This window comes from Epinephelus lanceolatus, chromosome 9, assembly GCF_041903045.1.
Source record: "Epinephelus lanceolatus isolate andai-2023 chromosome 9, ASM4190304v1, whole genome shotgun sequence".
Taxonomy (NCBI): domain Eukaryota; kingdom Metazoa; phylum Chordata; class Actinopteri; order Perciformes; family Serranidae; genus Epinephelus; species Epinephelus lanceolatus.
The window spans coordinates 44,986,662-45,008,948 of NC_135742.1; the positions used below are offsets into that span (position 1 = coordinate 44,986,662).

At 41.0% G+C, this 22,287-nt stretch overlaps 1 protein-coding gene across 6 annotated transcripts in view; it reads left to right on the top strand.

Annotated features, from left to right (window-relative positions):
• LOC117252502 (histone-lysine N-methyltransferase EHMT1) overlaps nucleotides 1-22,287 on the top strand; it is a 156,184-nt gene that overhangs the window by 25,173 nt on the left and 108,724 nt on the right. For 4 of the 6 annotated variants that reach the window (XM_078170997.1, XM_078170999.1, XM_033619471.2 and 1 more), the window contains 6 exons: nucleotides 7,601-7,737; nucleotides 8,503-8,652; nucleotides 13,998-14,305; nucleotides 14,446-14,529; nucleotides 14,804-14,892; nucleotides 15,008-15,114. In XM_078170997.1, the coding sequence (XP_078027123.1) occupies nucleotides 7,601-7,737; nucleotides 8,503-8,652; nucleotides 13,998-14,305; nucleotides 14,446-14,529; nucleotides 14,804-14,892; nucleotides 15,008-15,114 (875 nt within the window). The remainder of the gene's footprint in view (nucleotides 1-7,600; nucleotides 7,738-8,502; nucleotides 8,653-13,997; nucleotides 14,306-14,445; nucleotides 14,530-14,803; nucleotides 14,893-15,007; nucleotides 15,115-22,287) is intronic. The other 2 variants (XM_078170998.1, XM_033619472.2) reach the window with 1 other exon arrangement.

Sequence of the window (22,287 nt, forward strand, 5' to 3'; positions counted from 1 at the left end):
CACCACCGCCTGACCTGGAGTATTCGCTTTATGCTCTGTAATGTAAGTGGCCACATAATTAGGTACCGAGTTTTTAAACTGTTCTAATACCACCAAGTCACACAGTTTCTCAAATGTGTCAACCTCTGATGCTGCACACCAGTGACCAAAATGGGCAGTTAGGTCTCACACAAACTCAACATGAGACTGTTTATCTCCTCTTTTCCAACCGCGAAACCGCTGCCGGTACGCCTCAGGCACCAACTCATACGCTTTAAGCACTGCAGACTTAACTCGCTTGTAAACTTTACAATCGTCAGTGCTCCAAGCGGAGTACGCCTCCTGGGCTTTACCATTCAGGACGCATTGTAACATTAACGCTTGATCACCCTCAGGCCATTTCCTGGAATCTGCTATTCGCTCAAATAATGAAAAGAATGAATCAGGGTCTTTTTCATTGAACTTAGGAAGCAGGCACAAATTACTGATTACATCAAAAGATACCACCAGTGCACCAGACTGATTCATAGGGCCTTCACTATCAGACAAACCTGGCAATTTATCCTCTTGAATTAAGCTTAGCTTTTTATGCTGCAACTCTAACTTAACCAGCTCAGTATTTTGCTTCATCTCTTCCAAAGCCAATTCTTTTTGCTGTTTCATTTTTTCAAGTTCTGCTTGTAGCTGCAATTCATGCTTTTGCTTTAACAACAAAAGTTTCTTTTGCTGCTCAAAACTCAAAACAGTAGCTGCAAAAACAGAAGACTGAGTCCCCACACCAAGTTTAAGAATTCCCCTTTCCAACAAACCTGCTTTCAACCTGACCTTAACAGACTCCTTTAATTTTCTATCTGCTATCTCAAGCTCATATATCTCAGCAATTAGCAGTAACTGGTCCTTAGTACACTGATCTAATAGTGCTACTGAAGGCGAGTCAACAAATTCATCCACTATAGATGCCATGCTACACTGTCTACACAAACTGCCAAAAAGGAAGAAGAAAGAAAAACAAAAAAAAACAACAAATCAATGCTGTGGAGTGCTGGAACCACTAACAAAGTCTGGGACAGCCATACCAAAATAGAACCTCCCCATCCCTGACTAACTAACACATTAGCGACCCCATAACTACCTTAACGCCCTCCCTAGTCTTCGTACTGCTACTGATGGGGGGTATTTATGCACTATAGCCCACTGGGAAGAAAAAGCAACTGTTACCAGCGACCCTTTTTTGCACCATGGATGTGCCCCCGGCATGACTGTTCTACCCACTTTTGCAGCCACACTAAAATTCCCCAAGACCACCCCCCCTAATGGCAACCAGTCTTCTTAGCCTAACAGGGAATTCATGGTTCCTTACAATGTTAAATGACTGTCCCAACTAGGGATGTCCCGGTCACATTTTTTTTGCATCCGGTCCGATACAAGTCCTTTATTTTGAAACCGAGTCTGATACCGAGTCCGACTCGATACTTTGCAAAGCATTAAGAAAGAAAAAAAAAGAATGCATCCAAGTTGTCCCATAAGGTTTGTTTTTTTAATATATATATAAATATTTTTCTTTTACTCAATCAAACCCCACAAATAAACCATAAAACCTATAAAACAGGTCCCTTAACACCAATTGTTTTTACCTGGTTTCTGTAGAACAAAAGAATTATACTCAATTTTCAAAAATACAAATACAACAGTAATCAGTTTCAAGAAAGTATATATTTTTTTTTTCACCAAAGAAAAGAAATGCTCCGTTCCGTTCAGTCAGTTCAATCCAGTTCAAACAAAAAACTCCACTCCGGGATTTCCAAATAACATATCACAGTTCAATTGAGTTCAATCCACACAGTTCGCTAAACAAAAGAAAACTCCACCCCAGGTTTTCCCACAAACAAGGAGGTAAAGAACATCCACTGTTGGCTCTAACTCAGTTCAGTTTCAAAACAATAAATCAACCTGGCCCCAAGGTTCCAAATAAGGAATAATGAAACGGAAAGTAACCCTCGGCTTTTGCCAGCTCACGGGACTGTGGGTGAATGCCATAGTGCTCCGGGGTTGTTTCGGGCATGGAGGCTTCGTTGGATCCCTTGATATCCGTGGCGGAATCTCTGAGGTGAGGCCGGTGGCCGGATGGATGATATTCCACAGGGAAGCGCACCTATTTCACAGACTTTGAGCGGTGTAAAATGCAGTGGTAGGCCGAGTACGCAGAGGACTTCTGTCTCATTTCTCACTCACAGGCGACTCTCGCCATACTGCCAGGAGCAGCATAATGTATGGGGCCGGTCTACCTGGGCTCAGCTCATCGAGCCATCCCCCTGGCGATAGCACCGGTGTTGTGTGTCTGGAGGTAGCTCAGTGTCTAGAGGTGAGCAAGCTATCAGCTGACTGTCTTTTAAAAAAAATATATTTATAAAATATACAGGATCGCCACACTTTATACATTGGAAAGCAGAGGCAACAGTGAACAACATAGATGAAAAACATGGCCATTTTTGTTGTTTTGATTCCTCCAATCTTTTATTACTGATTCTGATTTTGTAAAAACAATGTGATCGGCACCGATGTGCAATCCAAGGATCGGACTGGGACATCCCTAGTCCCAACCAAACCAAAACAACCTCAAAGTTCCAACTCTTATCTTATTTATGACAACCAAAACATTACAAACCTTTAAGTTCAAACAAAACTTAACTTTATCAAACAAAGGACAAGCCCCCATTTTGTCACAAACCGGGCCAATTAGTGGCAAAAAGGGAGTCCACACATGAAGTACCAAATCAAAATATAATTTATTGGTAAATCATTTAAGTTGAAAGTAAATAACTGTTAAATCATTTAAGTTGAAATTAGATCACAATAAACAAAAAAGTATGAGTGGGATTTAATGTTAAGTGTCAGTCATTTATGCAGTGTATGGGTGAGTGGAGTGTGCTATGTGAAAGTGTTGAATGCAGGAGGAAACAATACTTAGTTCCCCATGTCAGGTGGAAACCCAGAACCAAGTCCAAGTCTGGAATCAGCAAGAGGGAGAATGCAAGGTTAGACAGCCCGTAAATACCCTGGTCCACATACACACACACAGGTGTGGCAAATTGGGCTGATGACCTGTCCACAACTTCCACCCAGGGAAGTGAGAAAGCCAGTGAGCAGGCAGAGGGGCAGGTTGTCACAAAACTTTGCTATAGATGTTAGTTTTTGAACCACAAACGAAGGCCAACATGTGTCCTGCAACAGACAGTAAGGCTTGCTGTTTCAGCAGTCAGTTAAAAAAAAACACAATATAACAGTTGTTGTGATCACCACAGCCACAAAAATATGATAATACCCACATTCCTCGAGGCAGCGGCCGAGGAGGGGGAGTTGCAGCCATTTTTAACTCTAGTCTGTTAATCAGCCCTAAACCTAAACTAGATTATAATTCATTTGAAAGCCTCGTTCTTAGTCTTTTTCATCCGACCTGGAAAACCTCGTAGCCACTTTTATTTGTTATAGTGTACCGTGCTCCTGGCCCGTATTCTGAATTTGTATCTGAATTCTCAGAGTTTTTATCCAGTTTAGTTCTTAAATCAGATAAAGTTATTATTGTAGATGATTTTAACATTCATGTCGATGTTGATAATGACTCCCTGGCTACCGCGTTTATCTCACTATTAGACTCCATTGGCTTCAGTCAGGGTGTACATGAACCCACTCACTGTCTTAACCATACCCTCGATCTAGTTCTGACGTATGGAATTGAAATTGATAACCTAACAGTCTTTCCACAGAATCCCTCACTATCGGATCATTATTTGATTACTTTTGATTTTTTTTTACTCGATTACACGCCACTCAGCAACAGTTACTATACTAGATGTTTATCAGAAAGTGCTGTCGCAAAATTTAAGGAAATGATTACTCTGTTGTTAAATTCAATACCAAGTCCTTCAGTAACAGAGGTTTCCCGTACCGACTTTAACTTCTCCCGAATTGATCATTTTGTTGATAGCGCTGTAGGCTCGCTGCGAACAACACTCGACTCTGTAGCTCCTCTTAAAAAGAAGTTAACAAAGCAAAGAAAGTTCGCTCCTTGGTATAACTCTCAAACCTGTAAGTTAAAACAAATATTGTGAAAGTTTGAAAGGAATTGGCGATTAACCAAACTGGAAGAATCTCGTTTAATCTGGGCAGACAGTCTCAAAACTTATAAGAGGGGCCTCCATAATGCCAGAGCAAACTATTACTCAGCATTAATAGAATAAAACAAGAATAACCCCAGGTTTCTTTTCAGCACTGTAGCCAGGCTGACTGAGAGTCACAGCTCTATTGAGCCTTGTATTCCTTTAGCCCTTAGCAGTAATGATTTTATGAGCTTTTTTAATGACAAAATTCTAATTATTAGAGGCAAAATTCATGACCTCCTGTCCTCAGATAGTAGGTCTACCTATCTAACCTCAAACACAGCTGTAAGACCTAATATATATTTAGATTGCTTCTCCCCGATTTCTCTTCAAGAATTGACCGCAGTGATTTCTTCATCTAAATCATCAACGTGTCTCTTAGACCCCATCCCAACTATGCTACTTAAGGAGGTTTTACCTTTAGTTAACACTCATATATTAGATATGATCAGTATATCCTTATTAACAGGCTACGTACCACAGTCTTTTAAGGTAGCTGTAATTAAACCTCTACTAAAAAAGCCCACCCTGGATCCAGAGGTGTTAGCCAACTATAGACCAATATCTAATCTTCCCTTTATGTCAAAGATCCTTGAGAAAGTAGTCGCAGACCAGCTGTGTGATTTTCTCCATGATAATAATTTATTTGAGGAATTTCAGTCAGGATTTAGAGTGCATCATAGCACTGAGACAGCACTAGTTAAAATTACAAATGACCTTCTGATTGCTTCAGACAAAGGACTCATCTCTGTACTTGTTTTACTAGATCTTAGTGCGGCGTTTGACACTATTGACCATCAAATTCTGCTACAGAGACTGGATCACTTAATTGGCCTAAAAGGTTCTGCACTAAGCTGGTTTAAATCTTATTTATCTGATCATTTTCAGTTTGTTGGCGTTCATAATGAATCATCCTTACGTACTAAAGTTTGTTCTGGAGTTCTGCAAGGTTCTGTGCTCGGACCAATCCTATTTATTCTATAGATGCTTCCTTTAGGCAACATCATTAGAAATCACTCTATAAATTTCCATTGTTATGCGGATGATACACAGTTGTATTTATCGATGAAGCCAGAAGAAAGTAATCAATTAACTAAACTCCATAACTGCCTTAAAGACATAAAAACCTGGATGAGCACCAATTTCCTGATGTTAAATTCAGACAAAACTGAAATTATTGTTCTTGGCCCCAAACAACTCAGAGACTCTTTATCTGATGACATAGTTTCTCTAGGTGGCATTGCTCTGGCCTCTAGCACTACCGTAAGAAACCTCGGAGTAACATTTGATCAGGATTTGTCTTTTAATTCTCATTTAAAACAAACCTCACGGACTGCATTTTTTCATCTGCGTAATATTGCGAAAATTAGGCCTATCCTGACCCGAAAAGATGCAGAAAAATTGGTCCACGCTTTTGTTACCTCAAGGCTGGATTACTGTAACTCTCTATTATCAGGTAGCTCTAGTAAGTCCTTAAAAACTCTCCATCTAATTCAGAATGCAGCAGCACGTGTACTAACAAGAACTAAGAAACGAGATCATATTTCTCCTGTTTTAGCTTCTCTGCACTGGCTCCCTGTAAAATCCAGAATTGAATTTAAAATCCTACTGTTAACTTATAAAGCTCTAAATGGTCAAGCTCCGTCATATCTTAGAGAGCTCATAGTGCCATATTATCCCACCAGAACACTGCGCTCTGAGAACGCAGGGTTACTCGTGGTCCCTAAAGTCTCCAAAAGTAGATCAGGAGCCAGAGGCTTCAGCTATCAGGCTCATCTCCTGTGGAATCATCTTCCTGTTGCGGTCCGGGAGGCAGATACCGTCTGCACATTTAAGACTAGACTTAAGACTTTCCTCTTTGATAAAGCTTATAGTTAGGGCTGGCTCAGGCTTGCCCTGTACCAGCCCCTAGTTAGGTTGACTTAGGCCTAGTCTGCCCGAGGAACTCCCTATAATACACCGGGCACCTTCTCTCCTTCTCTCTCTCTCTCTCTCTCTCTCTCGTATTCTATTACTGCATCTTGCTAACTCGGCCATTCTGGATGTCACTAACTCGGCTTCTTCTCCGGAGCCTTTGTGCTCCACTGTTTCTCAGATTAACTCATATCGCAGCGGTGCCTGGACAGTGTGACGTGTGTGGTTGTGCTGCTGCCGTTGTCCTGCCAGATGCCTCCTGTTGCTGCTGCCATCATTAGTCATTAGTCATACTTCTACTGTTATTATACACATATGATTATTATCACACATGTATACTGCCAGATACTAATATATACTTTCAACATATTGTACCACAGTAGCCAGAACTATAACGATAATATTATTAATTTCATTAATGTTGTTGTAAGCTACTGTCATTACCGTCTGTCCTGCATCTCTCTCTCTCTCTCTCTCTCTCTCTCTCTCTCTCTCTCTCTCTCTCTCTCTCTCTCTCTCTCTCTTCTGTCTCATTGTGTCATACGGATTACTGTTAATTTATTATGCTGATCTGTTCTGCACGACATCTATTGCACGTCTGTCCGTCCTGGAAGAGGGATCCCTCCTCAGTTGCTCTTCCTAAGGTTTCTACCGTTTTTTCCCCCGTTAAAGGGTTTTTTTTGGGGAGTTTTTCCTTATCCACTGTGAGGGTCCAAAGGACAGAGGGATGTCGTATGCTGTAAAGCCCTGTGAGGCAAATTGTGATTTGTGATATTGGGCTTTATAAATAAAATTGATTGACTGAATTGAAAAATATGAGGCTTAGTGGTTCAGTAGTTTGTAAGATTAGCTGCAGGCAGAAAGATACACACACTAACATACGCTCACACTCACTCATGCACACACTCACCCCACCAAATGCCTGATCCCCTCCAGGCATACAGCTAGCAGATACAATAAAAACCTTTTTATAAAACTGATAAGTACTGTTCTTTATTATGATTGGTGGAGCTGCGTTTGAAGCGTAGACTGTCTAAAATTATGGATGTAGCTACTGTGACAACACCCATTGGTTTGTGGACTCTCATTTTGAAGTCTCCAATGGGCTCTGTGCACCAGCTCCACTACTTCCTGAACGGAAGTATGCATGAGTATTTTCTGTCCTATACTATTGGATTAAGTGATTACTCAGGTGTGTGCTGGGTGTGCCGCACACCTGATTAATCACTTAGTATATAGTATATATGCTGTGTGCATATTACTGCCAGGTATATGGAGTGACCTTTTTTTTTTTTTTTATAAAAAACAGGAAGTCATTAAGAATATGTGATTTACAATGATTTCAGAACAGCTTAGGGGCCCCTAGCTCACTAATTTTTCATCTTCCATTTGTGTTTTTTTAGTGTGTGTAATTCGTTATTTCTTCTTTTCGTAAGCCCCCCTTCCCTCCATTATTTCTCCTGACCCCCATGCACATTTCAGGCACAGAGATTTGCCTTGGTTGTCATTTTCCTGATTGGCAATGGGATGTGTGTGTGCCGGTGTTGCAGGGGATGCTGAGGTGACAGAAACAGACCTGGCTGAGGAGTTACCACTGTGCTGCTGTCGTATGGAGACTCCTCACAACGGAGGCATCCTGTCCACACTGGATCAGACCTGCATGGCCACAGAGAGCATGGATGGAATGGTAAAGATCATTTGACTGAATAAAAACGCTCAAATATCACTTTGGTATTGGCCTCTTATTAGAAATCAGATTTAAAATATCAGATACAAGTTCCACTGACTTAGCAGAGACTTGTTTGATCAGAAAAAAAGTGTGACTAATTATTCTACAGTTTACTGCAGTAGACATCTAGAAACAGTATAGAATACTTCTCTGCTGTTTATGGCCACTCAGTCATCAGAATTAGATGGCTCCTTGTAGACTGATGAAGCAGGATCGTCACTGTTACTGTCAATAGAATGGACCAAAGTAGCAATGTGTTGTATTTCTTTCATCCTGACCAAGAGAACCAAATTACAGATGTGAAAATGACTCTAAGCCCATCAATACCACTGGGGGCATCCCTGAACTACAAAACAGGTGTTAAAGAGAAAACTAAAGTAATGATTTTCTGCTTTGAATGATTATGAGTGAAATGGCTCATTAAAGGCCCTTTTTTATGGGTGTACTCCTCCTGAAAGACAGTCACAGGTGTAAGTTTCAGTGGAACAGTTTCTGTGTCCCATGAATTAAAGCTGGTTTTCATCCCGTAATAAAAGAGTAGCTCTGTAAGGAACACAGTGTAAACTTGGAGGATATAGTCAAAGTAAAAACAGTTGGTGCTGGGTAAAGTTATTATGGGTTCATAAGCACCAACAGTATTTGGAACCCTGTGTGCTTTTATGTTGTGCAGTATGATTATTGGTGTTTATTTTTGTGAATTCCTATTTGATTTTCTCTCAACAGCTGATTCGTTGCCAGAAGCAAGTAATGAGGCAGGAAATGATGCGACCCTCTAACACGGTCCATCTGCTGGTTCTGTGTGAGGAGCACCGGGCTGGCATGGTCAAGCACCACTGCTGCCCTGGCTGTGGACTCTTTTGCCGGACGGTGAGGGTAAACAAAGCACACTGATACTGTAAACATGTTGATGCCTGACATTAGTACAATACTGTAAATTACTTTGACGATATATTTACAGTAGAATCTATCAGGATGCCACTGGTTAGCTAAGGAGAGATTTTATGCAGAAAAAAAATAATGCTGCGACAAAAAAGATTTTGCCGTGGTGGCTCAAAAACAGCGGTGGTGCCAGAGCATTGTGGGGGAAGGAAGTCAGGGTTTTCCCTGGGTTTTTTCGAGACCAAGGTGGCAAAGGCCTGTGGTGGGGGCATCTTGACAGCTGTACTTTTAGATACGGTTTCCCCCTTCTATTAAATATGAAAGGAGGCCCCCACATGCTTGAGCTTTACACTGCTGACTTGTATAATCAGAACAAACATGTCCTGTGATTTTCAGGCTTCTGTGATTATATTTACCCTTACAGCAGGCACATCCTGACAGCTGAGAATATTACTGTCAGGTATTGCCCCCCTCTATTAAATATGGAAGGAGGCTGAAAATCACTGGACATGTCTGTTCTGATGATACAAGTCAGCGTTCCTAAAATGTGTGTTTCTCTTCTGTAATACACACTCTACATCTCGGAGGTGATGTCTTTCCACATACGGGCTTCCTTTGCAGGGCTGCCAACTTTGCAAAAAACTTTGGAGTGAGATTCAGTGGGGCCGACCACAATTTGGTCGTTTAGGCTGACACATAAAATTTTTGTTTGTCAACTGATTTGATAGATGCGATCCTGATCCCCCGCATCCTAACGGATTTTTTGGGGCGCCTGCTGGAGAGGGATAGGGCCTAATATCTTACATACAAATACCATACAGAGAGAGACAATGGTGGTACAGTGGGGGTCTGGGGGTCCTCCTCCAGAAAATTTTGGATGTGGTAGATGTGATTTCCTACATTCTGGTGGATTTAGGGGTAGCATTCTGGTGATGGGCAATACCTACATTCATTCAAAGCCACCCTGACTTGCAGGGCCTTCACAAGTGAGCCTGCATTCAGCTCAGAGTGACTGAACTAGTTAATACCATAAACTAGGACTTTCCTATGTGGCATATAGCCTATTACTTTATAGACACAAGACCCATTTTGGATTTAAAGCAAAATTCATGGTTGAAGTGGTTGAATATATTTTGATTAAGATCTAATTAAAATATTATTTTTGGAATAATAATGTATTTTGTGTATTATTATAGTCTAAAGAGCATTTCATGATACATTTCTACACTATGCAAGTCTAAGAGTGCCTAGACCTAGGCAATTTCATTTCATTTCATTTTTTTTTTAAAGATATTTTTTGGGGTATTTTTCAGCCTTTAATGGATAGGACAGACAAGCATGAAAGGGGGAGAGAGAGAGGGAGTGACATGCAGCAAGTAGTGCTGTAGTTGAACCCGGGCCGCTGCAGCAACAGCCTTGTACATGGGGCGCCTGCTCTACCACTAAGCCACCGATGCCCCGATTTCATTTCATTTTTGACATTTACAAAGCTCTCCGAATGCCTTTTGACAAAGCTGTGGAAATTAATCGCGAAGTCACTTTTATGCTATAGATATTTTCTCTCAGCCAGTTATATTCTCTTCTCACCTGTGAAGACCCTGCATGATCATCCTTGCTGGCCTCTGGTCCACTGTCTCCTCCCTGACCCTGCTCTTTCTTTTGTGGCAATGAAGATTAAAAAATATGTGCAAAGCAATAGTGAGCACAAGTTCTGCGCAGAAATTAAGGAGGAGTGGGTTTATTCCTAGCATGAAACTAGCTAGCAAGCGATTTAACATAGGTAACAATAACATTAGTATTCTTGTTAAACTTGATATATTGGCATCTATTAATTAGTCATCATTTAGCAAACATTATCTACATGCAACAGCATTACTCAACTTACACGGTTTGTTTGGACGAAACTGTGCAAGGTTTTTTGCTTCTTGCTGGCAGGTTTGCTGAACATAGTTAACACACAGCAGCACTGCCCAGCAGCACACGTCTTGTCTGATCACAACACAACACCATATGTATACCGCCTGGCGCCACCTACTCATGGTGCGTTTAAAGATGGCTCGGAAAAACACGTTACCACAAATTAAAAATGAATTGAACGGTTGTAACGGCTGTAAAAAGTGCGGAGGACAGAGGGCACAGATATGGGAAGTGTGGGGGACATGTCCCACGCATACCCCGTGTCCGCTATGCCCATGCGACTATCAGCACTTTTTTTTTTCTAGTGAGAAATTGGAGGTGTGGCGTGAGACCGTGTGAAATCAACCAATTGTGTGACTCTCACGGCGAATGCGTAAGAGTTGGCAGCTCTGCTTTGCCTTTTAAACGGGGCAAAGCTCCGTGGGAAACAGTAGGAGAGACACAGCCCGAGGTGGAACCGGGATCTGACACAGCACCGCAGGGAGAAGCAGGTCTGTGGAGCTGTGTGCCGGACGAAAAAACAAGCGCGTTGCACCAAATGCACGTTGCTATGGCGTTGCTTTGGGTTTTGAGCGCACATAACGCACGTCTACATTGAAAGTACTGGGTTTGTGCACGCAAAAAACACTACATCTGAATGCCCCCCATGCACACACACACGCTTTAACCAAGGCGGTGTCCAAAATCACTCAGGCGGCCCGCCTTTGTCTTAGATAGGCAGGGAAAACCCTGCAAGTGGGGAGTGGGCTGGATTGTTTATAGCAGTTACTTATGAACAAACAATCAATAATACCACTAAAGAAAAATGAGGTTCAGTAACCCCAGGCTGATGGGCTACATAATTGAAATGCACAATGCAACCACAATTAATTCTGTAAATTTAGAATGAACGCATCAAATACATATAAAATGTCTATGACAGCAAGCACAAACAAACAGTCACAATCCAAATCATAGTCACCACAGAAAGTGTCTGTGGATTTACAAAATACGTGGCTGAGCAATATGTTAATATTATATGGATGTCATGATGTGACCCCAGATATCGTCTAAGATTTTGGATGTCATAATATTGAAAATGCTGTCCCTTTCCGGTTTTAAAGGCTGCATTACAGTAAAGTGGTGTAGTTTTCTGAACCTACCAGACTGCTCTAGCTGTATTATTTGTTTTTATCCACTTAGACATTATGTCCACATTACTAATGATTATTTATCTAAAATCTCACTGTGAAAATAAAGAGCACCAAAAGTCAACCCTACAGTATTGCTTCAATAATGATATTCAGGTACATGTTCAAAAGTTTTGGGATATATGATTTTCTCCATATCGCCCAGCCTCACTGGCTGCAATGGTAATGCACAGCCATCTTTTACTGTGGAAACAGGAATTTACTGTTTCCTTTTTTTTTGTTGCCTTTGTGTCCTTGTATATCAATCTGTGTCCAGTTGCTAAATTCAGAGTTTTTTGCGAATCCTTGAAGGCAGTGCAGGTGGAATTCTTATGCTGTTTTCCTCAGCAGCAGTTTGTGGAGTTTTGAATTGCAGGGTGGATGACTGATCAGTCGACCCCATCAGAAGTGGTCCAGTCAGATCGATGGATGAGAGAAGCAGCTATTTGTGAGTTAAAGCTAACTGTCAGACCCAGCAATGACGGGTTAAGTTTCACTTTCACCGTATCTGATGTTCTACTGCTCCGTCTCTGCCCAGAGTACTCTCTGCACTCCGAGAGGTTGGTGCAATGAATAACCAAACTGGATATATATTCCAACAATGCACCTGATAAATAGTCTAGCCCCAAAAACAGAAAATCAAAACGTGGCAGCAGATGTTTTAATTGTGGCAGGCTACCATCTATAAATGGGAAAACCTGACGGTCCTGTGTGTACAGGGAGTACAGCAGGAGACTCAAAACCCAGCCCTGAAGCGCACCTGAGTTAAGGATGAGGTTGGAAGAGATGTGTCCACCCAGTCTCACCACCTGGGGTTTGCCTGTCAGAAAGTCAAGGATCTACAGGCACAGTGAGGTGCCAGCTCCTTGAGCTTTGTGACCAGCCCAAACCAGCCCGAACATAATGCGTTAATTTTTTGATCATGGTACTCGCATGCTGCTATTTTTGCCGCTGCCAGAGTGAGATACTGGTATCATATGAAACTAAAGGACCCGAGAAATCCAATGGTACCAACCATGTCATGCTAGCTTCTCAGAAAAGGGGTTAAATAACACCTCAAATTTAGGCTAAATTTTGGTGGGGAAAAAAACAACATGGTCATTTTCACAGAGGTCCCTTGACCTCTGCCCTCAAGATATCGCCTGAATTTTGTGCTTTCTTTTACATAAATGAATACATTTTCACCATAAATTGCTCGATAAAAATTCACCAGAATGCCGTAAATAAAGTGTTTGACACCCACATTTTTTGGGGAAGGACCCCCCCAGGCCCCCCACTTATATGTGTCCCCATCAGTGTTGACGTGAAACCTGCACCCTTGCAAAAGACAATACAAACCACCTTAAACACATATACTATAATATTTCAAAGCCATACAGTATATTTTGGCTATATTCCTTCACAGGTAAAAGATATTGGTAAATATTTAATGGGTATGGATATAATAGGTAATTTTGTTGGCAGCAGGGAAAAAGGCTTTTACCATAAAACTGATGATGTATGTCGGGCCTACTACAGATAACTGGATAGATGTAACAATGAAGATTTTTATTAAAAAGGTTACTTTCTCTTACCGCTAAAAATGGACATTTTCATACAAGACTGGGAAAATGGGTGTAATATGTCAAACCTCTGACACCTGACTTAAAGATAATGAATTGAGGGAACATTCTCAACTTTTAATTTTATCTTGATTGTACTCTCTGTCCAAATATCTCACTTAAACATGCAAGCATATGAAGCCAAACTGCTACAATCATTTTTATTTGTTTTTACTTTATTTTTCCTTTTAGCTCAACCTCTCTGGATCTGTATACTTATGTAATGGCTCTTTCATAGTGATCCCTTGAAAATGAAAAGGAATGAATTACAAGTTAATCCAACTCAAAATCAGGCTGAGATTAAATGTGTGATACAAGATTCTTTCGAACTGTTTTTTTAAATTCTTTGCTCTGAAAAACTTTTTTTCACTGCTGGTATATATTTATTTGTATTGATCGTGGGTGTAACAACAATGCATTTTGGAAGAAAAGAGAAGGTAATGGTACCACACCAGGTGGTGTGGGGGTGCATCAGATAAAGAAGATTTGGAACCACTGCTCTAAATCTCTGATGTTTTTTCATCCTGACAAGAGGAGACTGTCTCTTGAAATAACACTTCAGTACTGTATACAATATAGAATATATATTATAATATAATTAGTTACTGAACTTGTTAACCTTAATGCAGTGTCTTTCTGTTCCGTCCCAAAGGGCACCTTCATGGAGTGCAGGCCGTATGGGAGCATTTCCCACCGCTTTCACCGCGACTGTGCCTCCATCTTGAAGGATCTCAGGTTTTGCCCCCACTGTGGAGAGGATGCCAGCGGGGCAAAGGAGGTCACAGTGTCAAAGGCCGATTCATCTCCCTCTGTACCCAGATCAAACCCCGGACCGTCACTTCCAGCTGTGCCCACTGTGGCCACCCTGCCATCAGTACCAACCACACCTGCTGTTCCACAGATACTCAGAGCGAAGAAGACCAGTGAGCCACAGACGAGCAGAGACGAGAGCCCCAACAGGTAACACAGGAGTGATGTTTATCATGCAAAACATGGAGATACCACCTCCTTCTTGAAAGTGATTTAGCAAAGTTGCAACTTCTAAAGGATAATTCCGGTATATTACAACTCAGGATGACTCAGGTTATTTCTTCCTCCAGGTTAAAGCGTGAGGCTGTGTGTGCTGCAGACAGACTACCTAAAGAGTCACTGGAGAGCATCCTGACTGCATTGGATGATGAAAAGTATGGGTAACCATGAAATATTTCAACTTCAGTGTGCAGAAAAGTACAGTGTGGGGGCGTCAATGGCTTAGTGGATAGAGCAGGTGCCCCATGTACAAAAGCATTGTCCTTGCTGCAGCGGCCCTTCGCTGCATGCCATCCCCCCTCTCTCTACACTGTTCTGTCAATTAAAGGCATAAAAGCCCCCCAAAAAATCTTAAAAAAAGAGAAGTAATTAAAAATAGAAGTAATTAGTACAATAACATAATTTCTTGAAACATTCTATTCTTTTTAGCCTGAAACCAAAGAGAGTGAAGTACCCTGCCAATCAGCTGTACATCTCTGCAAAACAAGGAGAGCTGCAGAAGGTCATTCATCTTCTAGGTAACTCAAATATGTTACCTGACATAAAGCAGCTTCAATTACAATTACTCAGTGTGTGTTTTTTTAGCATTTGTACACACTAATACACTAATAGACCAAACTTTGTTCTTTGAAGTTGATGGGAAGGACCCAAACTTTATGATGGAGGGCCAAAACAAAGGCACTCCTCTTCATGCAGCAGCTGCTGAGGGTCACCAGGAGATCTGCCACATGCTGGTCCAGGTGAGAAGACTGGCGTCACTACAGTTTGCACCTCAGAGCCTGTATTTATCAAGTGTCTCATACAGAGTTGGGTATAAAGTTACAAAGTAACGCGTTAGAGTACTTTGATTCCTTTTTGCAGTAACGAGTAACCTAACACGTTAGTTTGCTGTTTGAGTAATCTGATACTTGAGCACATTTTCAAACAAGCCATCAGTTACTTCCGTTACTTTTAGAATGCTGGTCCTTAAGCTCTGAAACAGCAATGACTGTCTTTTGGTTCGAATAACGGAGACAACGTTAAATGTTAAATGCTGCCATTGTCTATGGTGGAGTCTAAAACATTCCGCAGGATCGTCAGTAAAATCCCCACGACTCAATAGATGGAGTTAGGTTACCTAGAGTAACCTAACTCAATAGACTCGTTGACAGACAGGTCAGACTCAGGACTTGCATTATGCCTGGTACACACTAGTACTACACGACTTTTCCGCCCGTTCTGAAAGTCACTATGTCACATTACACGATTGTGGAGTCATAAAATCGTGCCGTGACTTGGCCAACAGACATGACACACTGCACGATGGTACACACCAATTATCCCGGTCGTCTTTCACGACTTGTGTGATGTCATTGGGTTATTCTTGTCCTATTTTTATTACTTTTACTATTATGTGAGTCACTGTGTCTATTCATGTGCCAGCCGACATGTTGTTGTAGTCGTCAAAAAGCGTCAGCAGGTGGCAGGAGCTACATTTGAAGTACGCAAACATTCAAGCTACTGAATCCTCCACAACCAAGTTCCTGCACATGTTTCACAATAAAAGCCTATTTAGAAAATGGAGGGATTCTCTCAGTCGAGATTATAAGGGGCTTTTAATTTGAAACAAATTCAGGAAGTGTTGAGTTTGAAATGACAGTGTGATATGTTAACTTTATAAAGACAACGGGAGCAGATAAAAAGTAAAAATATAAAGATACAGAGGGATTAATAAATAACGGCCCTTTTATAATGTAGTCTGTTTCAAATGAAGCTGGGAGCCTCTGCAGTTGTGGTGAGTAAAAGCCCTGCCCCTATTTGCTAATGTTATTACTTTATGTCCGTCTCCATTATGAGGACATAACATTGTTTGCTAGCTTGATGCTAATGGCAGTACTCACCGGGTTGACAAAGTGCCTCTGCTATTTCACACTATCATTTCCCCCTTTTACTCCGTGTGGTAACATCCCTAGAGGAATTACTAAAAACGCTGGGGTTGTTGTTGTCATACAGTTGTCTATGGCAGCAGATCGTTCTGTGTTTCTACTGGTCAAAGTGACGGCTGTGATGGGAGAATTGGATCTCAGTTAAGGGCAAGTGGTCCATAACTTTAATTTTGGAGAAATGTAGGCAAGGCGTCCTGTGGTCCATTGCCCAATAGGAAATGTAGAATACTCAAAAGTACTTAAAAAGCACTTGAGTTACTTTTCTCAGGGAGTAACGTTGGAAGTACTTTAAAAGTACTTGTGTTACTTTACTTACTTTACTCAGGGAGTAATGCAGTAAAGTTCTCACACCGACCAATTTTTGTTTCTACCTTTAGGCCTCAGATTTAAAGCAATTTATCAACTCTCCTAACTTGTATCTTGGATTATATTTAGGAGAGCTCCAGTGCTATATTGCACAATACTGAGGGGCACATTCAAAATGTCAGCATTTTTTTCAATGAACATATTTCCAAATCAAATCAAATCAAATCAAATTTAATTTATATAGCACATTTCATAGAGTAATCTCAGTGCACTTTTACATACATGTGTGAATAAAAACAAATTAAGTCTTGATAGTAATTCATCCTCAGCCCACCCACCTGCACAGACCCAATCACACATCCTCAAATTCAGTTTATTTAAATTTTATTTATAAAGCACAATATCACTAACCATAACTATCCATAACACTAACTATGTCAGGTAACAAACTGCGCTGGGTTTGGTCAGGAAAATGCGGCCCGAGCTGCGCTCTAGCATGCTCACCTGTGTGTGTGTGCACGTGTCTGTGTGCACATCGAGACAGAGCCCTCTCCTCTCCTCTTATAGGCTTTACTCACAAGTGTGAATTGACCTAAGGAGATTGACGTAAGGAGCGGCCATAGCGCCAAATAATATAATGGTAGTTTCTAAAGAACTAAGACGAAAAAAAATGTGCATATAGGGGAAACACTGAGCATACCACATCCCTCTGTCCTTTGGACCCTTACAGCAGATAAGGAAAAACTTCCCCCAAGAAAAACCTTAAACGGGGGGAAAAAAATGATAGAAACCTCAGGAAGAGCAACTGAGGAGGGATCCCTCTTCCGGGACGGACGGATGTGCAGTAGATGTCGTACAGAACAGATCAACACAATACATTTGCAGTAATCCATATGACAAAATGATACACAAAGAGAGACAGAGACATAGAGAGGAATTGAGACAAAGAGAGACAGAGACAGAGAGAGACAGAGAGATGCAGGGCAGACAGTAATGACAATAGGTACCATAACATTAACTTTAGTAATATTATAATAGCAGTAATTGTGGTAACATATGTTGTAAATATATATTAATATATGATAGTATATGTTTGTGACAATAATAATCATATGTGTGTAATAATTGTAGAAGTATGACTAATAATAGCAGTAGTAGGAGGCATCAGGCAGGACCACTGCAGCAGCGTAACCACGACATCACGATCCAGGTGTAGCTGCGATAGGAGGGAACCTGCAAGACAGTGGAGCACAAAGGCTCTGGAGAAGAAGCGGAGTTAGTGACATGCAGTAAAGCCAAGTTATTGATACACAGTAATAGGATGTGAATGTTAGCAAATGAAGAAGAACCAACTTTTCAGAAACTAAGGAGAAAGAGAGCAGGAGAGAAGGAGCTCAGTGTATCATAGGAGGTCCCTTGGCAGACTAGGCCTATGTCAGCCTTTCTAGGGGCTGGTCCAATACAAGCCTGAGCCAGCCCTTACGATAAGCTTTATCAAAGAGGAAAGTCTTAAGTCCACTCTCAAATGTGGAGACGGTGTCTGCCTCCCGGACCAAAACAGGAAGATGGTTCCACAGAAGAAGAGCCTGATAGCTGAAGGCTCTGGCTCCTGTTGTACTTTTGGAGACTTTAGGAACGATGAGTAACCTAGGGCTGTCAAAATTGCTCAAAAATGACGTTCGAATATTCCTTCTAAAAATAACTCATAGGTTCGAACCATTCGAATATTTTTTTTTCCTGCATTATGTCCACAAAAGGGCAAACTAATACAAGGAAACATACTTGTATATGTATTAATACAAGGAAACATAACTACTTGTAGGTATTTTTATTTCAACATAAACGTCTTTGAAAACATTTACATACCTACACATTAAAACACATAAAACAATTATCTATAACATTACGTTATAAACGACCGCGGACCTCTCGCTCGCCCCCCCTCTCTGACCCGTGGCCACACCGCCCGCGGAAGCGCTGCGAATAGCCTCGAAGCGCCGGACCTTGACCAGCTCGCGCCCTGCAGCGATCGTTTCGGCGTCTGGTCTATTTTCTGCGCGAGCCATGAGCGAATGTGTCAAGCCGGGTGATGGAGACAACAGCTGGGAGCAGAACCGCTTGTCGACCAGGCTGGAGAAATGCGCGTCTGATGCCAATGCCCACTCGCAAAGAGGACAGCTGCAGGGTGTTTTTTTTTTTCTCCACAATCGAATATCAATTTTCACATTCGAAGGTCCTTTTTTTTTTCAAATTCGAATTTAAATTCGAATTTAGAATATTCGTTGACAGCCCGAGAGTAACCCTGCATTCTCAGAGCGCAGTGTTCTAGTAGGATTGTATAGCACTATGAGCTCTCTAAGATATGACTGAGTCTGACCATATAGAGCTTTGTAAGTTAGGAGAGGGATTTTAAATTCAATTGTGGACTTTACAGGGAGTCAGTAGCCTTGAAATCCAGACTCAAATCTAGAAAGATTTTGAGTCTGACCCTCACTGATACACCCCTCCTACCCAAGGGGCAGCACTAACTGAGGCATATTAAATGCTGCAGCACGCAATTGGATAGCACGATAGCCAATCAGAGCAAAAACGTATTCATTGCACTAAGCCCCATTTGTTTGCTGACCAGTGGGGCTAACTGATATATTATGCTTTTGTTGTATCCCGTTGGCAAAACGGCAAAAATGTCCTTCCTGGAAGCGAAGGCTTCTAGGACAGTCTTCTGTTCCTCTCTCAAGGAAAAAGATAAGTGTAGTTGGCTTAGTGTTTCTTCCAAAGCTAAATTGAATGGACGCGGTCTTTCGGCAGCTGCCATCTTGACTGTTTACTTTTCGACTCCTGCGGCGCAGCGCTGTCTTCATCATGTTATGCCCACCCTAGTCTGGGGCTGTTTAGTGGCCGTTTTGGTAAGCAACCGGAACCAGGGCGAGAGAGACAGGATCCAGAATTCGATGGATGTGCCTTTCCGTCAATTAAATTCGCCAGGCAAAGCTTCTGTAGCGGTTATTTTATGTAGCCGACAAGTTTCTTGAAGAACCTCTTCTAAAACAGACTGTTGTACGTCCATGTTTAAATGATTAAAATGTATCGATTGTGGCGACAGTCTTCACTCTTCTTTGTTTTCCGATTCAACTTTCCAACGGAGACGGAAATCGATGTTGCACCAGAATTTAAAGTTTTACTTTGGTGAAGACTTTGAATTCCGGATTCGCTCTCTGGACCGGAACCAGAATCCAGACAAAATTCAGAGTGAATGGAAACAGAGCCTGGTGACGCGAGGCTACGCCCGCCCAGAGCCCGCCTCTGTCAGATAGACTGATATGATTGGTCCGATGGCAATTCAACGGGCTCTGCTTGTTGGGGCCAGATCCCCGTGCAGTGCAAATTCGAATTTGCTGGGGGCGGGGCATCTGGATTTCCAGGTTAGGGAGCCAGTGCAGAGAAGCTAAAACAAGAAAAATATTATCTCTTTTCTAAGTTCCTTTTTTTAAGTATTTAAAGACTCTTTTTTTCCCTTTTCAATAATTTAATACAGGCAAGCATACATACAGACATATCACACACACAGGGGTTAAAGTTCTCCGGCACAGCGCCGGATTTCCAGCGTGGTGAAGTTTCTGTCCGGCACGGGCAGAAGTGCTCTACAGTGCAAGCGTTTCACTCGCATTTGCTCCTAAAAATATACGTATGTCCAATTGCGTGCTGCAGCATTTAATATGCCTCAGTTAGTGCTGCCCCTTGGGTAGGAGGGGTGTATCAGTGAGGGTCAGACTCAAAATCTTTCTAGATTTGAGTCTGGATTTCAAGGCTACTGGCTCCCTGCAAAGTCCACATGGAAAATGATTTAGGCGCACAGTGTGCGAGTAAACACAACCTACTGTTTACCATAATCGGCATCAGACGTTTTTTCATCAATAACTGATCAAATAAATGTATTTTAAAACTCGCTCTGGCTCTGATACAGCTGTCTCCCTCGCTGCCTGCAGTCCCCACTGCACTGGGCTTTATAACAATGTCCCGCCTACAGTCCCCTCTGATTGGTTACACAGCACAAGTGATAGCCAATCAACACTGACGCCTGTGAATGCTTTCACATCAATGTCACATTGAGACACAGAGCACAGACAGAGCGGGAGAGGCTCCGGTAAGCCAGCGGTAATTTTGAAGGTAAGGTAACAGAAACCAGACAGAAACAAAAGTTGCAATAAAAATCCTCAATGCTGAAGTTTTAAAGTCACCACCACAACATTATATGATCCATTTCAATGATGACATGCTTGCCCAGAGGCAAAATTTCGACGTAACTGCCTGTTTAATTCACATCAAACGCGATACAATTTTGCAAACAGCCTAAATCATTTACCTTCTAAAAATAAATAGCACCAAGGCAAAAAAGAGATGTAGGAGCTATAAGTCAAAAAGTCTGGTAACCACTGAAAGTTTAATCTTTATTTATAAACTCATTATGCTATATAAGTTTAATCTGAAAAGTAACTACTAAAGCTATAATCTTTTTGTTCGTTTTGATAATAAATACGTTCCTTTGCAACACATACATTTCTATTTCTTCATTTTGTGACCGCAACACCAAGCCCCCCCCCTCCGGAAAAGATTTCAGATTTCAGGCACACAAATCTTGCTCCACATTTCAGGCACAAAATTTTTTCTTGCTTTAACCCCTGCACACAATATAATAACATAACATCAAACAAAGAAACACAGATGGAAACAAAAAGAAAAAGACAAAATAAGATATATAGGATCCCTTCAAATATTCAAGAAATAAATTTACAATAGCATCCCGTTAAAAAACAAGATAAACATGTGAAATAGCAAATTTATAGTTTTATATAATTCCACTCTTCAGTAGAGGAATTTTTTTTCCCATTTCATATTATGTAGTGCTACTTTACAGTTATTTGTAGTGATTATTTAAAAAAAAAAAGTCTTTGAAATATATTTTTTAAAAAAAACCTTATATCTAGGCTAGTTCTTGATTGAGCTTTTAGTATAAATATTTTACCAAAACAACAAAACAAAACAAAATCATTTTATTTATTATTTGGGGACAATTTTCATCCAAATCTCCCAACATAATATTTAAAGGTGTAAGTTTGAGACAGATATTCAATGTCCTTAGCCAGTTTTGGATATTGGTCCACAATCTTGCAACATTCAATTTTATTTATAACATAGAGACAATAAAAAAATAATGCATCAGGACTTCCTCTTCTTCATTACAAAATCTACATAATGACTCTACAATATTAAACATATTGAGTTGTTTTTAAGTAGTAGTAATTTTAGTAATTCTAGAGCAAGAATCAATTGTTGTTTTATAAATTGTTCTAAAAAATTGTTTCCAAGGTATCAAAATATTAAATTGGTCTTCCCAAAAGGTACAGACTGAGTGCGGAAAAGCGGTAAGTCCTCTGCGCTGTAAAGTAAAATTATATATATTTTTTGTCAATCTTTATTTCAGATACCCATTTCTGACATCTTGTAATAGGTGCACAGACCTTCAGTTTGTATCCACTACATTTTAGCTTCCGTTTCCAATTCAGGGGGATGGCTGAAATCAACTGATTGAAATTAAGAATATTACATATTTGTCCATACAGACTGCAAAATTTATGATATGAAAGGAAAACGCACAGGCTATCTAGTATGTCATTTACAAAA